General features: G+C 33.0%; 1 protein-coding gene across 4 annotated transcripts in view; it reads left to right on the top strand.

Moving 5' to 3' along the window:
• RICTOR (RPTOR independent companion of MTOR complex 2) overlaps positions 1 to 11,929 on the top strand; it is a 125,677-nt gene extending 113,748 nt beyond the window's left edge. For all 4 annotated transcript variants that reach the window (XM_012736481.2, XM_012736479.2, XM_012736480.2 and 1 more), the window contains 4 exons: positions 4,868 to 5,023; positions 5,373 to 5,496; positions 6,728 to 6,866; positions 7,345 to 11,929. In XM_012736481.2, the coding sequence (XP_012591935.1) occupies positions 4,868 to 5,023; positions 5,373 to 5,496; positions 6,728 to 6,866; positions 7,345 to 7,419 (494 nt within the window). In that variant the 3' untranslated portion in view covers positions 7,420 to 11,929. The remainder of the gene's footprint in view (positions 1 to 4,867; positions 5,024 to 5,372; positions 5,497 to 6,727; positions 6,867 to 7,344) is intronic.
• The last annotated feature ends 1,048 nt before the right edge of the window (positions 11,930 to 12,977 follow it).

Raw genomic sequence — 12,977 nt, 5'->3', positions numbered from 1 at the left:
ACCCAATTAATTATTTGATCTTGGGCACTCTGTCTGATCTCATTGAGCTTTAGTTTTTTTTTTTTGCCTAAGTCTCTAAATGGGAATAATGATAATCTTACGGTGTTGTTTGGTGTTTAATAACATGTAAATTTAGCATTCAGTGAGCACTCAGTAAATGGTAATTCACAGTAAATGGTTTATGTCAGAAGTAACATTCTCTTATAAATTCTGTTAGTTCAGTAGTAGTGATTCTAAGTGTTCTACTAAGGAAAATCTTTGCTCATTTCCTTTTACATCTCTTGCTGCCCAGTAGAATTACTTATTAAGTGGTTATAAATGTATCAGAAATGGAGCTTCTTACAGAAATTCTTAATTTTTTCCCGAAATAACTGTGTTAATATTTCCCATAGATATTTTGTGACTTGCTGCTTTCTGGTAGGAAAAATTAGCTTATGATTTTTTTAAAAAATTAATCCAGATGTTTGTTTCATTTTGTTTTTGCCTCCTAAAGCTTTTTGTTCTTTTCCACATGGAGTGGCATTTTGCTGGAGCCAGCCTTATGCTGAACTACATGGTGTAAAGAAAGCAGCTAGTCTCTTTGTTTAGGGTATGATCTATATCCTATGCTTTTTGTCTACATTTTTAATTAAAAGATAAAGCTAAGGTAGAGTATTAGTAATTAAGAAGAGAGTAAGCAATAAAAACAAACAACTGTGGTTAAGAAGCTAAATGTCAACCATTTAGATAAAACCACTTAGTTTATAGCCATAATGCTTTATCCAAATTAAATAACATCATACTGAATGGGGAAAAGTTGGAAGCATTCCTAGTAAGAACTGAAACAAGACAAAGATGCCTACTATCCCCACTTCTATTCAACATAGTGCTAGAAGTCCTAGCCAGAGCAGTCAGGCAAGAAAAAGACATAAAGGGTATTCAAATCGGGAAAGAGGAAGTCAAACTATTGCTTTTTGCTTATGACATGATCTTATATCCAGAAAACCTCAAAGACTCCACCAAGAGACTCCTGTAATTGATAGATAAATTCAGCAAAGTTCCCAGTTACAAATTCTGTGTACACAGATCAGTAGCATTCCTATATACCAATAACAGTCAAGCTGAGAATCAAATCAAAGACTTAGTACCATTCACAGTAACCACAGAGAAAATAAAATATCCAGGAATATACTTACTTAAGAAGGTGAAAGATCTCTACAAAGAGAACTACAAAGTACTGAAGAAAGAAACCACTGATGACACAAACTTGTGGAAAAACATATCATGCACATGGATCAGTTGAGTCAACATTGTTAAAATGTCCATACTAACCAATGTGATTTACAGATTCAATGCAATCCTCATCAAAATACCAGCATCATGTTTCACAGATCTAGAAAAAATAATTCTACACTTCATTTGAAACCAGAAAAGAGCCTGAATAGCCAAAGCAGTATTAAGCAAAAGATCAAATCTGGAGGCATCACATTACTGTACTTCAAGATATACTACAAGGCTATAGTAACCAAAACAGCATGGTATTGGCACAAAAATAGAGCAAGCTATAGACCACTGGAACAAAACAGAGAACCCAGATATAACACCATCCTCGTATGGCCAACTGATCTTTGACAAAGCAAACAAAAATATACACTGGTGAAAAGAAGCCTTATTCAATACAGTGCTGGGAATTGGATAGCCACATGCAGAAGAATGAAACAGGATCCATTTCTCTCACCACTTAGAAAAATTAACTCAAGGTGGATAACAGACTTAAATGTAAGGCATGAAACCATAAGAATTCTAGAAGGAAATGTTGGGAAAACTCTTCTAGATATCAGTCTAGGCAAAGAACTTATGAAGAAGACACCAAGGGTAATCACAGCAACAAAAATAGATAAATAGGACTTGATTAAATTAAAAGGCTTCTTTACAGCCAGGCAAACAATCAACATAGCAAATAGACAACTTACAGAATGGGTGAAAATGTTAGCAAGCTATACATCTAATGAAGGGCTAATAACAAAAATCTACAAAGAACTCAAGCAATTCAGCAAGAACAAAACAAACCCCTTTAAAAATTGGGCAAGACAACAGAAGCTTTTCAAAAGAAAATAGACATATGGCCAATAAACATGAAAAAATTCTCAATGTTACTAATCAGGGAAATGCAAGTCAAAACTACAATGAGTTACCACCTTACCCCCGTTAGAATGGCTTTTTTTAAAAAAGTCCCAAAACAATATATGCTAGCATGGATGCAGAGAGAAAGGAACACCACTTATACACTGTGGGTAGGACTGCAAATTTTAGTACAAGCTCTATGGAAAACAGTATGGAGATTCCTCAAAGAGCTAAAAGTAGACTTCCCATTTGATTCAGCAGTCCCACTACTGAGTATTTAGCCAAAGGAAAAGAAGTCATTTTATCAAAAGAACACCTACACTCGAATGTTTATTGCAGTACAGTTCACAATTGCAAAGATGTGGAATCAACCCAAGTACCCATCAATGCATGAGTGGATTAAAATGTAGTATATGTATACTATGGAGTATTATATAGCCACAAAGAAGGATAAATTAAAGCCTTTTGCAACAACCTGGATGGAACTGGAGACCATCCTTTTAAATGATGTATTTTAAGAATGGAAAAATAAATTCCGCATGTACTCACTAGTAAATTGAAACTAACTGATGTGCACATATGTACACCGAGGGAAGTAAAACTCAGTGGAAATCAAGGAAAGGGAAGGGTGGTGGAAGGGATGGGCAGAAACCTACCTAACAGGTACACCAAACACTAAGTGATGGGCACACTTACAACCTTGACTCAAGCATAGCAGAAAAGATCCAAAAACATTTGTACTCTCATAATATTTTGAAATAATTTTTAAAATAAAATTGCTCAATAATTCAAGCTTCAAAAATAACATTTTTTAAAAAAATAAAATATATTGAATGAAAATGTGTCTGAGTTTCATTGCTTAGAATATTACTTAATAGAGGATAGAAAATAAAAGTCCCTAAAGGTAAATATCCTCAGTCTAGAATGTAGTTTTGCCATCAGCTAAGTTATGGACATTTATCTTCCATATATAAGAAAGAGCAGGCCAACTAGCTGTTATGTTCTCCAATTCCAAGAATTTTTGGTTTTCTTTATCCTGCCAATTTATAAATAATGCCCATATTGTGCCCACATAATCTTTGAAATTTCCATTTAACGTGCGTAATTATGTCATACAGTTTAACATGTTTCACAAAAAAAATACTCTATTTAATAAGAGTCTTCTATTACTATACTTAAGATGCTATTTTACTTCTCCAGATTGAATAAACTAATTATTTGAACTTTGCTTACCTAGAGAAATGAATTTTTTTTTTAAATGAGAATGAATGACTTCTTTAGAAATAGGAAGCAATTCCAACAGATTAGAAATATTAGAAGTCATTACTGGTAGAAGGTTAGGCTGAAACAAACTAGTTTATAACTTTCAGAAGCATGTTGATTGAGAAAAGTATAACTTTCTTAATATTACTTGTACAGGAATATTTTGCCATTCTCTTGGAAGTTCATCAACTAAATCTAAAATATTCATCTCTTTTGTGATTATTCAGTATTACTGAGGAGAGCTACATTAAAACTTTGTTTTTAAGTACATCTTTATTTCTCAAATCTTTTTTTAGAGTTTTTTTAAATCACTGTATAATTTCAGTAGCATGTTTCACTTTTAAATGCCTGAAAGATACCTAATAACCAAAATTTTAAAACTACGCTAAATTCATAGATCTTTTTCCAAAAAACAGAAGCATTTTCTGTTTAGCATTATGTAAATAGTAATTTTAGGAAGTGCTTGGAGGTGAAATGAAGTGGTGATATTTCTATTTGTGGAAACCAAGATAGGGAGAGGTAGTATGTATAGTTGACACTGGTCTGTTTTCCTGGACTTTTAAAAATACAGGTGTTTTTTTTCTACTCAGACAACATATTATAGAGGAAACGGTATTGGAGTAGTAGCTGAGTGTATCTTCTTTCTCTGAATCTGTTCTCTTTCATAAGATTAAAACTTTAACTAATTTCCAACATTTCTTGTAGCACTAATGATTTTATAGGTTGCCCAGTGTTAATTTCCTAAAAGGATAACCAAAAATTTCCTGATTTCCATTTACTTTAATCACTTAGTGTAAGTGCCCAGGAAAATTTTAAATTAAGAAAGCATTTTAACAACACTAAGATGTTTGGTTGACTTCAAAATCCCATCTAGGAGTACCTTACCAGTGCATTAGTAGGATGGTAAATTTAATTCTAAGGAACAAATTGAACTTTAGATAAGCCAGGGAAATGTGATTCTTATATTGGTACTTATTTAATGGGGGGGTGGGGTGGGGTGGAAAGCAAATCATAGAATAATACATATGGTATAATCCCATCAATACACTCAAAGAGCAAGAGAGAAAAAATGAAAATAGTCTAAGAGCTGAAGTTATGTATATATACTATACACAGACACATACACGTATATAAAGCTTTTAATGGCACTTACCTTTGGAGGTGGGTATTTAGGTGGGTGTAGGAGGGATGGAAGAGGAGAGGTTAGATAACAGTTTAAATTCTATGTACATTTTTATTTGAATTTTTAAAATAATCACAGATTCTATATTTTGTTATTTAGGAAAATAAAGTCTTATTTATAAATGTCATTAGAATTTAACAAATTTCACTCTGAGCAATGAATTTTTGAGCAGTCTAGATTTACTTTGAAAATCTTCATTGTGAAGAGTGATTGTTGAAACTGGAAAAAGAACAAGGAATAATGTCTTGTATAGCATGCAGGATAAGCACAGGAATTAAGCCATTTATGATGCTTTCATTGAATAATTTTTTTCTTCAGACCTTCAAGATATTCCATATTCTGATTGGTGTGAGCAGACTATCCACAATCCCCTGGAAGTGGTTCCCTCTAAGTTTTCAGGGATTTCTGGATGCAGTGATGGGGTATCTCAAGAAGGCTCAGCTAGCAGCACCAAAAGCACAGAATTGTTACTAGGTGAGTTTTCAGATTCAGTTGCAATCATTATTAATAAAACTGTACTTATTAGATTTTGTTTTTCATAAATACTGTAAATTAAAGTTGTCTCAAAACTATAGCAGGTCAATTTTAGTGAAGCAATTTAGTGGACTCTTAAATATTGCACCTGTATCAGCTACTGACATGTATCCTCTTAGCTGTCTACTTTTATTAGAAAGTTTTGCTCTCCAAATGATTGGCAGGTTATGTGTAATTAATCTCAATTTTAGGTCTTTAACTAGTTTAAAAACAAATTTCCTGAGTTATAATTGTTTTTTATTGTGATGTAGATAAAATATTTAACTTCACACTGAAATCTTCTTTTCAGGTGTTAAAACAATTCCAGATGATACACCAATGTGCCGTATACTCCTTCGAAAAGAAGTTTTAAGATTAGTTGTGAATTTGAGTAGTTCAGTTTCAACTAAATGTCATGAAACTGGGCTTTTAACGTGAGTAAGCTATGTACATAAATATTTGTTCTGCTTTTTAAGAAAAGATACTTGAAGCACTTCAAAAGTTAGACTACTTACCTTACATCAGTAGTTCTAAGCTGCTTTGCATATCTGTGTGAGGCTAGATTTTCTTTGTGTACTTCAACTAAAGCAACACATGGTAACAGGTTAAATGCAAAAACACGAATGGAAATCCAGCTATCTTCTATTATGCCAGACTGTTAAAGAGTTCTCCAAAAATGTAAAACAAAGCCACTCTTTTTTTTTAGTTTTGGGAAATAGTTATTTTTCATTAGAATGTTATTTATGTTAATGTGTAATGGATTTTTTAATGAATTAATATTTTGAAATTTTCTTAATTTCTTGCATAGTAGTTAATGGTGGCTATAACCCACAAAAGAATGGGCTTTTGGTGGTCCTCGATAATTTTCAAGAAAATAAGGAAGTCCTGAGACCACAAAGGTTAAGAGAAATGAGCTTACATAAAACAAGTGATATATTCTTAGTTTAGTTTTTTTCCCTGTGTTTCCTTTTTTCTCTTAATAGAAATTGTGGAATTTTTGTTTTTCTAATCACAGCAGCATGGTAAAAGAAAATTCAGATGGAATCTTCACCTTTATTTACACTATTAAAGTAGTGGTTCTCAGAAGACGTGCACCTCAGAGTCTCCTGTAGGGCTTTTTAAAAGGTGCTGTACATGCCAGGGTTTTACTGCAGACCTCTGGGCTGGGAGCTCTAGGAGTTGGCCCTTAACCTGTGTGTCCCCCACCCCACCCTCAGCTGATGCTGAAGTGCTGTACTAGCTAAAAGCCACCATTTGAAGTGTTGAAAGATATAGACAGCAGTCAAAAATACCAATAACTTTAGACTAACTTTAAAATATATTTCTATTGTAAAACTTAACTTTAAAAATATTTGAATCATCCTAGGCTGATAAATAGATTTTGCATTTCTCATACCTGTGAAAAAGAATATTTCTAACTTTACAAGAAGCATTCAGGTTTTGATAATCTTAAAAAAAAAAGAATAAACCAAACTCAGAATATCGAAGTGTGAGATAAGAATATTTAATGTTTTTGATTCTTCAGCCATCATCCCAAATATGTATCTAATCAATAGCTGGAGGAAAAACTATTTTTAAAGTAAATGATACCTTAGAGGAAAGGAAAAATAGGTAAATAATGATTACAGTTTTTTTTTATCATACCAGTCATTTCTTTCATTTTAGAATTAAGGAGAAGTATCCTCAGACATTTGACGACATATGCCTTTACTCTGAGGTTTCCCACTTGCTGTCCCACTGCACATTTAGACTTCCATGTCGGAGGTTCATACAAGAATTATTTCAAGATGTACAGTTTTTACAAGTAAGTAGAATTTGTACTTCTGAAATTTTTTTTTTTTTTTTTTTGAGACAGTCTCACTTTGTCACCCAAGCTAGAGTGAGTGCCATGGCATCAGCCTAGCTCACAGAAACCTCAAACTCCTGGGCTCAGGCGATCCTCCTGTCTCAGCCTCCCAAGTAGCTGGGACTACAGGCATGTGCCACCATGCCTGGCTAATTTTTTGTATATATATTTTTAGTTGTCCAATTAATTTCTTTCTATTTTTAGTAGAGACGGGGTCTTGGTCAGGCTGGTTTTGAACTCCTGACCTCGAGCAATCCTCCCGCCTCGGCCTCCCAGAGTGCTAGGATTACAGGCGTGAGCCACCGCGCCCGGCCTGTACTTCTGAAATTTGTCTTCCAAGAATAATCCTGTGTTTGAATTAAGTTAAAAGAGAGATTATGTCTCTAATATATGCTATTTTTATAAAAGTCATTAATGATTTACTGTTTTTTCCTAGATGCATGAAGAAGCAGAGGCTGTGTTGGCAATACCACCAAAGCAACCTATAATTGATACATCTGCTGAATCCTGACCTCATATTTATGATGTATATAGATATATACTATATATATTCATATTTGTGGATTTCCTGAAAGCCTCAGAAAATACTGACTGGGCAGCAGAGACAGGAGTATTTTCTGTACACTGTTCCAGCTATTACTGGTACATGAACAGTTGGAACTGCTGACTTTCCTAACCAAAACAACTTCCTTCTCTCCGCTGTTGAGCCCTTTGAGGGGTTCATGATTCATTACCACAGTTCTAAGACTTTTAGTTACCATTGTATGCAAGAGCCAAGCACTGAATTACCTACATAGGTTTTCTATTTTTTCATTTTAAAAGCATAATGACAGTGGAACAATAATGGAATATGCAGAAGCACCCTTCACAGTTGTTTCTGAATTCTTTTTTAGGGTAAATATAAAGATGCCTTGTTTGTTAACTAATTCATGGAAACCAGGAATCAGTGTCTCTAAGGCTGCATCCTGTTACCACAATGGGGTGTGCTATAACTGCTGGTATTAGAGGGGGAACTTTTGGCCCTTTCACATTTTTCTTAATGTTTGTAACACTACTTCAGAGGTTTGTAACCTTAAAGTGAAAGAAGAGCTTCAACAACCCGGGATTTATAAGTTATTTTTTTGTTACTAGACTTGCATAAAGATTCTTATTTGTTTTCTGTCTCTTCAGTTTTGTTGCAATGTGTTATTATAGGCTATTTGAACCTATTAAGGTTTTTCACTACAGTTCCTGATTAAAATCAGAAAATCATTTTGTATTTTAATTGAAAATGTTTTCCATTTATAGAATGCTGCATATACAAGGGCTGTTAGGAAAGTATCCAGCCATTGTTAATATATTTTTCATATTGCATGGCTAGATACTTTGCGGACACCCTCGTATTTTCAGTAGACTTCCATTTTCATCAAATTTCCATATCATATTAAACAGGAACTTGAATAAGCACTATTAATTTAGACCTAAAACAAAGGAAAGCATTAAATAATACTTTGGATGTCCTGAGGAAAAGATAAGTTTGCCTGCAATTTACACATTCCATGGGGAAAGAAGAGCCATATTTCCTTTTCAAAAATCATTAATAAAACATGTTATTAAGGATAAAAATTGTAGTGAAAAGCCTTAAGTACCAAATTTTTAAGCAGCAGTAACTTAATCTTTATATCAATGTTTTTGTTTTGCACAAACTACATGCAGTAATAGGTGAGTTTATGAGTACAGTATGCCTTTATCACATTTGTGAAGTTGTTTAGTTGATGAGGGCAAGATTTATTTTGTTTAATTTGTATATGTCTAAAGATATTTGGAAATCTTCACAGGAATTAAACATATATGCAAATTTGTATATAAAAAGTAGCATGGCCATCATCATTAGAATGCTTGTAAATGAAAGGATTATCTTTTTTGAGATCTATATATAAATAGAAATAGAGAAAAAAAATCCAGCTGGACTGATTAGGACCCTTTTTAAATTCATTTGTGTAAAACCATTTTTACCGTTACATATCAGTTTTGACACAGTCATAGCACATTGGTTAAAATTTTCCCATGTTGCAGATCTTTGTAATCTAGTTGTTCTTTGGATCTCTGTAAAGAACCCTGTGAACTAGAAAACATAACTCACAAGATATTTTTCTTTCTTCTTTTTTTTTTTTTTTTTAAATTTACTGGCACTGAAAGTTCCAATTGGGATGAAGCATTTCATCTCACTCCGCAACACCTCTTTGCACTTCAGTGAATTGTTCTTATGTGCACTGTGTAGCAACTTACATTGTAACAAAGCAGATAAGGGCTGTAAGCTGCTGCTTATGTTAAAAAGTGGTTCTTCAGATTTTCTCTCATATAATCCCAATTGAAGATAAAACAAATAATTTTTTAAACTTTATCACTGAACCCAAGTGTTTATTTAAATGTCAACAGTACTTCTAAGAACGTTGCTTATCACCTTGGTCTTTGGTCTTGGATAATTAAACTGCCTTTCCAAAGAACCAAATGTCAGAGATACTAGACCAAATAGTGGTTAAAAACTCCAAAGGAAGTAATGTAGTAAGTAATCTTATTCATAATGGGATTAACATATTTTAGACATTCATTTTAAACACTACCTCAGTTAATATAGAGTATAAAATCTGTGGTTTAACTCCCTAAAAATTAATAGTAATTTTTTTCCTGTCATACACACACACACACACACACACACACACACACCCACCCACCCACCCACCCATCCATCCATATTCCTATAGCCTACCTTGGTCATCCATCCTGAAATTAGGCTTAGTTAATATTAGCCTGAACGGGTTTGATTGTCACTTTGAAAGACATGTATGTATACATCATCATATCTGCCTATAGCACTTACTTTGGGGAAGACACTCAGAGCTTTCTGGTTATCAGTATACTAAAAACAGCAACAAAAAAGTCTGCATAAATTTATAGTGCTATTTGGTTATCCATAGTTTCACTGACAGGTCTGATACGTTTTCTTTGAGTACTTTTTTGTATAAAAGTAGACTTTATGGTGAAAAAATACATGCAGTGCCAAGTGATTAACTTAGGTGTTTAAAAGTATTAAATTATAGCAGAAAAGGTTAGGAATGGCATCAGTGGTAATAGAAATAATTGAGAAAATTATCTATAAATATTAGATATCACCAGATGATAGAATACCAAAATAATGTCAATACTGTAGTTTTTTAAGATTTTAGAATTAATCTTAGTCCATATAAATTTGTACTATTGGTAATTATTGAATAATTTGGAGGAATTTGGGCAATTGTATTGGGTGTAAACTGAATTTCTAATTGTAAAGTGAAATGTCATTTCAAATTGAATTTTTTTTTTGAAAAACAGATTTCAGCTTCACATATTAAGCAAATATTGATAAGGAAATTAGAAATTTAGTATTTATAAATATGGTCTGAAATTTCTTATACATTTATTTCCTGTTTATGGTTAGGTAGATTTGGGGGGTGGGGAGTGTGTTCTCCCTAATTAAAGTTTTTCTAATAAAGATTAGTAACATAAGGACATTCCGTAAGACTGTGACATTAAAAGAGGCTCTTTGGAAGTATATACATTATTATTATAATAATGTGTACAAGTCCTTTTGAAATGGTGGCTTTAATAATTTTCAGCTCTTTTATCTAGAGCTCAAGATAATTAAAGCTGAATTTTTCAGGGCATGTCACAATAGCAAAGTGTTCAAAAGTGAGATCTCAGTGCTTATTTAGATTTGCCTACTGCTATTTATATAAAATTTCTTTCCATTCAGAGGATGCCTTTTATCCCCACATTAAAGCACAGATCATTAAGCAATAAAAACCAAATTGTCTGTCATTCAAATTATAACTGCAATTATTTTTGCATGGTGAGAGTGAGGTGCTAATTTTGTGTGAGATGAACTTTTGTAAACTACTTGGGAAATGTTCTTTGGAAGTAAAGTTTTTCCCCTTTAGTCCTATGCTTCCAGTTTTGTCTCAAATTCACAATCCATTAAAACATGGGGGGGAAAAAGATAGAATTGAGACTTTTATAAAGAGAGAAGAGCTATTTTGAATGAACAGACATTTCAGATTTTCCAAAAGGTTAAGTTGGAAAAGGTCTCCATTGTCTCCGCATCCACAGAATACATTGTTACCATCTTAATTTCAAGAGTGTCATTACAGTGAGAGTCTCATTAAAAAGCATACCAGTGAAATTAATAGCGGTGCTTATCAAAGAATATTGAAATCTGTGAGAATCTTTCTAGGAGCATTCTTTTTTTTTCTTTTAGTTCCAGGTTCCCAGGATGTTTTTCATTCATAGTAAATTCATGTGACTCACAGAATATGGAATTTTCCTCCCTTGGAATATTTTTATAATGTAGGTGGATAGCTACATCATTGCATGCATAAATTGCACATTTTGTTTTACTTTCTTTATAAAATATTTAATTTGAAAAATATAATTTATGCCAAAAAAGCATACCTTATAATTTTGCCACTTAACTAGATTGATTTAGCACAAAATGCAAAGTCTTGGGGCGGAGAGGGGGAGTAAAGAAAAATTTTATAATTGTTGAAAAATGCCTGTCAGAAACCCTAAAGCTGCATTGTAAAACAAATGGTGTAAATTAGTTTTGAAAAGTGGTAAGGGATTGTGAAAAAAAAAATCTCAGACTTAATGCTCTCTAACCACGTGATTTTCTTCTTTTTTTTTCTAATTTAGTAATATGCTGCTACATATTTGGAGGTTCTGGTGTTTGTAGGTCACTGAACAGACATTGAAATCTGATTTATATTGTATAACTGTAACATAGAAAGAAAAAGTATTTATATATTTTCCGTAAGAATATTTCATTGAGTTGTGTATAATTTAAATAAGATTTGTCCCCAAATGGTTTTGCTCACCTTGATTTTTTTGTTGTGGTTTTCTTGTTTTTGTATAATGTGTACAGTTTATGTCAAGGGCATTAAAAGCCTCCTGAAGCATAATCTTATCAAAGGGATACATTGTTAATAAAATGTACTTAAAATTCTTAACTTGTGTTATTTTATTTAAAAACTTAAAACAATCAGTAGTCATATGGCCTTGATTTGAATCATGTAATTCTAATGCTGACACATGTGATGCCCAGTAAAACTTACCTTTAGGGACTGCAGACAGTTCAGTAATGTGTAGAGCAACTGTCCCAAATATTTTAAAATAGCACTTTCTTAAACATTCTTCGTAATTTAATCAAACATCTTTACAGTTTTTTAAATCTACAATCATTATGGGGTTTAGATCTATCTTTAAGTAGAACATCTCTGACTTTTTTGAGGAAATAATATACAATAAAAGTGATGTGTTAAGGGTGACTTTTCTGTGGAAGGTATTTGAATTCTCATGCATAAACTGGCCTGGCCAGATAAGCTAACCTGTAGCCACCTAGGAGCAGGAGAAAATTATTATTATAAATTATTATGCAGCTAGTCTTTGAAAAAACTCATAGCATTGAAAAGATTTTTAAAACTCTTCAGCATACAAAAATAAGATACTACTTCTGCATTGGGTCTTTTAAAAGAAACTAAAATATACTAAAACTTTGTTTCTTCAATGGTTATCTTAGAGGAATAAGATAAACAACTATGTATGTTTAGTTCTTCAATTTGCATATGCCTAGTTATTGTGTTTTAAAGACATTATTTTAACCGCTAATTCTGAAGACTGTCTACTGTTTGTGTTCCAGTGCTTTAGGAGTTCTACCTTATGCAAAGTGTTTTACATGTTTTATAAACTCTTTGAGATGAAAGCTAGCTTATCTTTCAACAGAGCTCTTAGGAGAAATGTTAGATATTAAGTCTAAGTCAACTTGATTTTCTTAATAAATACATGTTTTAGTAAGTACCCAGGTTGACTATGACTAGTATGGGTTAGGTGTTTGAATGTAGCAAGTGTTTTCAGCAGGTTTCTGACTGTTGTGTGAAGAGGTTCCTGCGCCCAGCCTGAATCATCATGCCCCCCCACACACAGCTGAGTACTGCATACTGGCTGACATGGGATTCAGAGGCCATTAATGCCAGGCCTGCCCACCACCCAAATGATCTG

The sequence above is a fragment of the Microcebus murinus genome, chromosome 11 (genome assembly GCF_040939455.1).
Source record: "Microcebus murinus isolate Inina chromosome 11, M.murinus_Inina_mat1.0, whole genome shotgun sequence".
NCBI classification, from domain to species: domain Eukaryota; kingdom Metazoa; phylum Chordata; class Mammalia; order Primates; family Cheirogaleidae; genus Microcebus; species Microcebus murinus.
The sequence above is the reverse complement of the archived record's forward strand: the minus strand, read 5'-3'. Positions and strand labels throughout refer to the sequence as shown.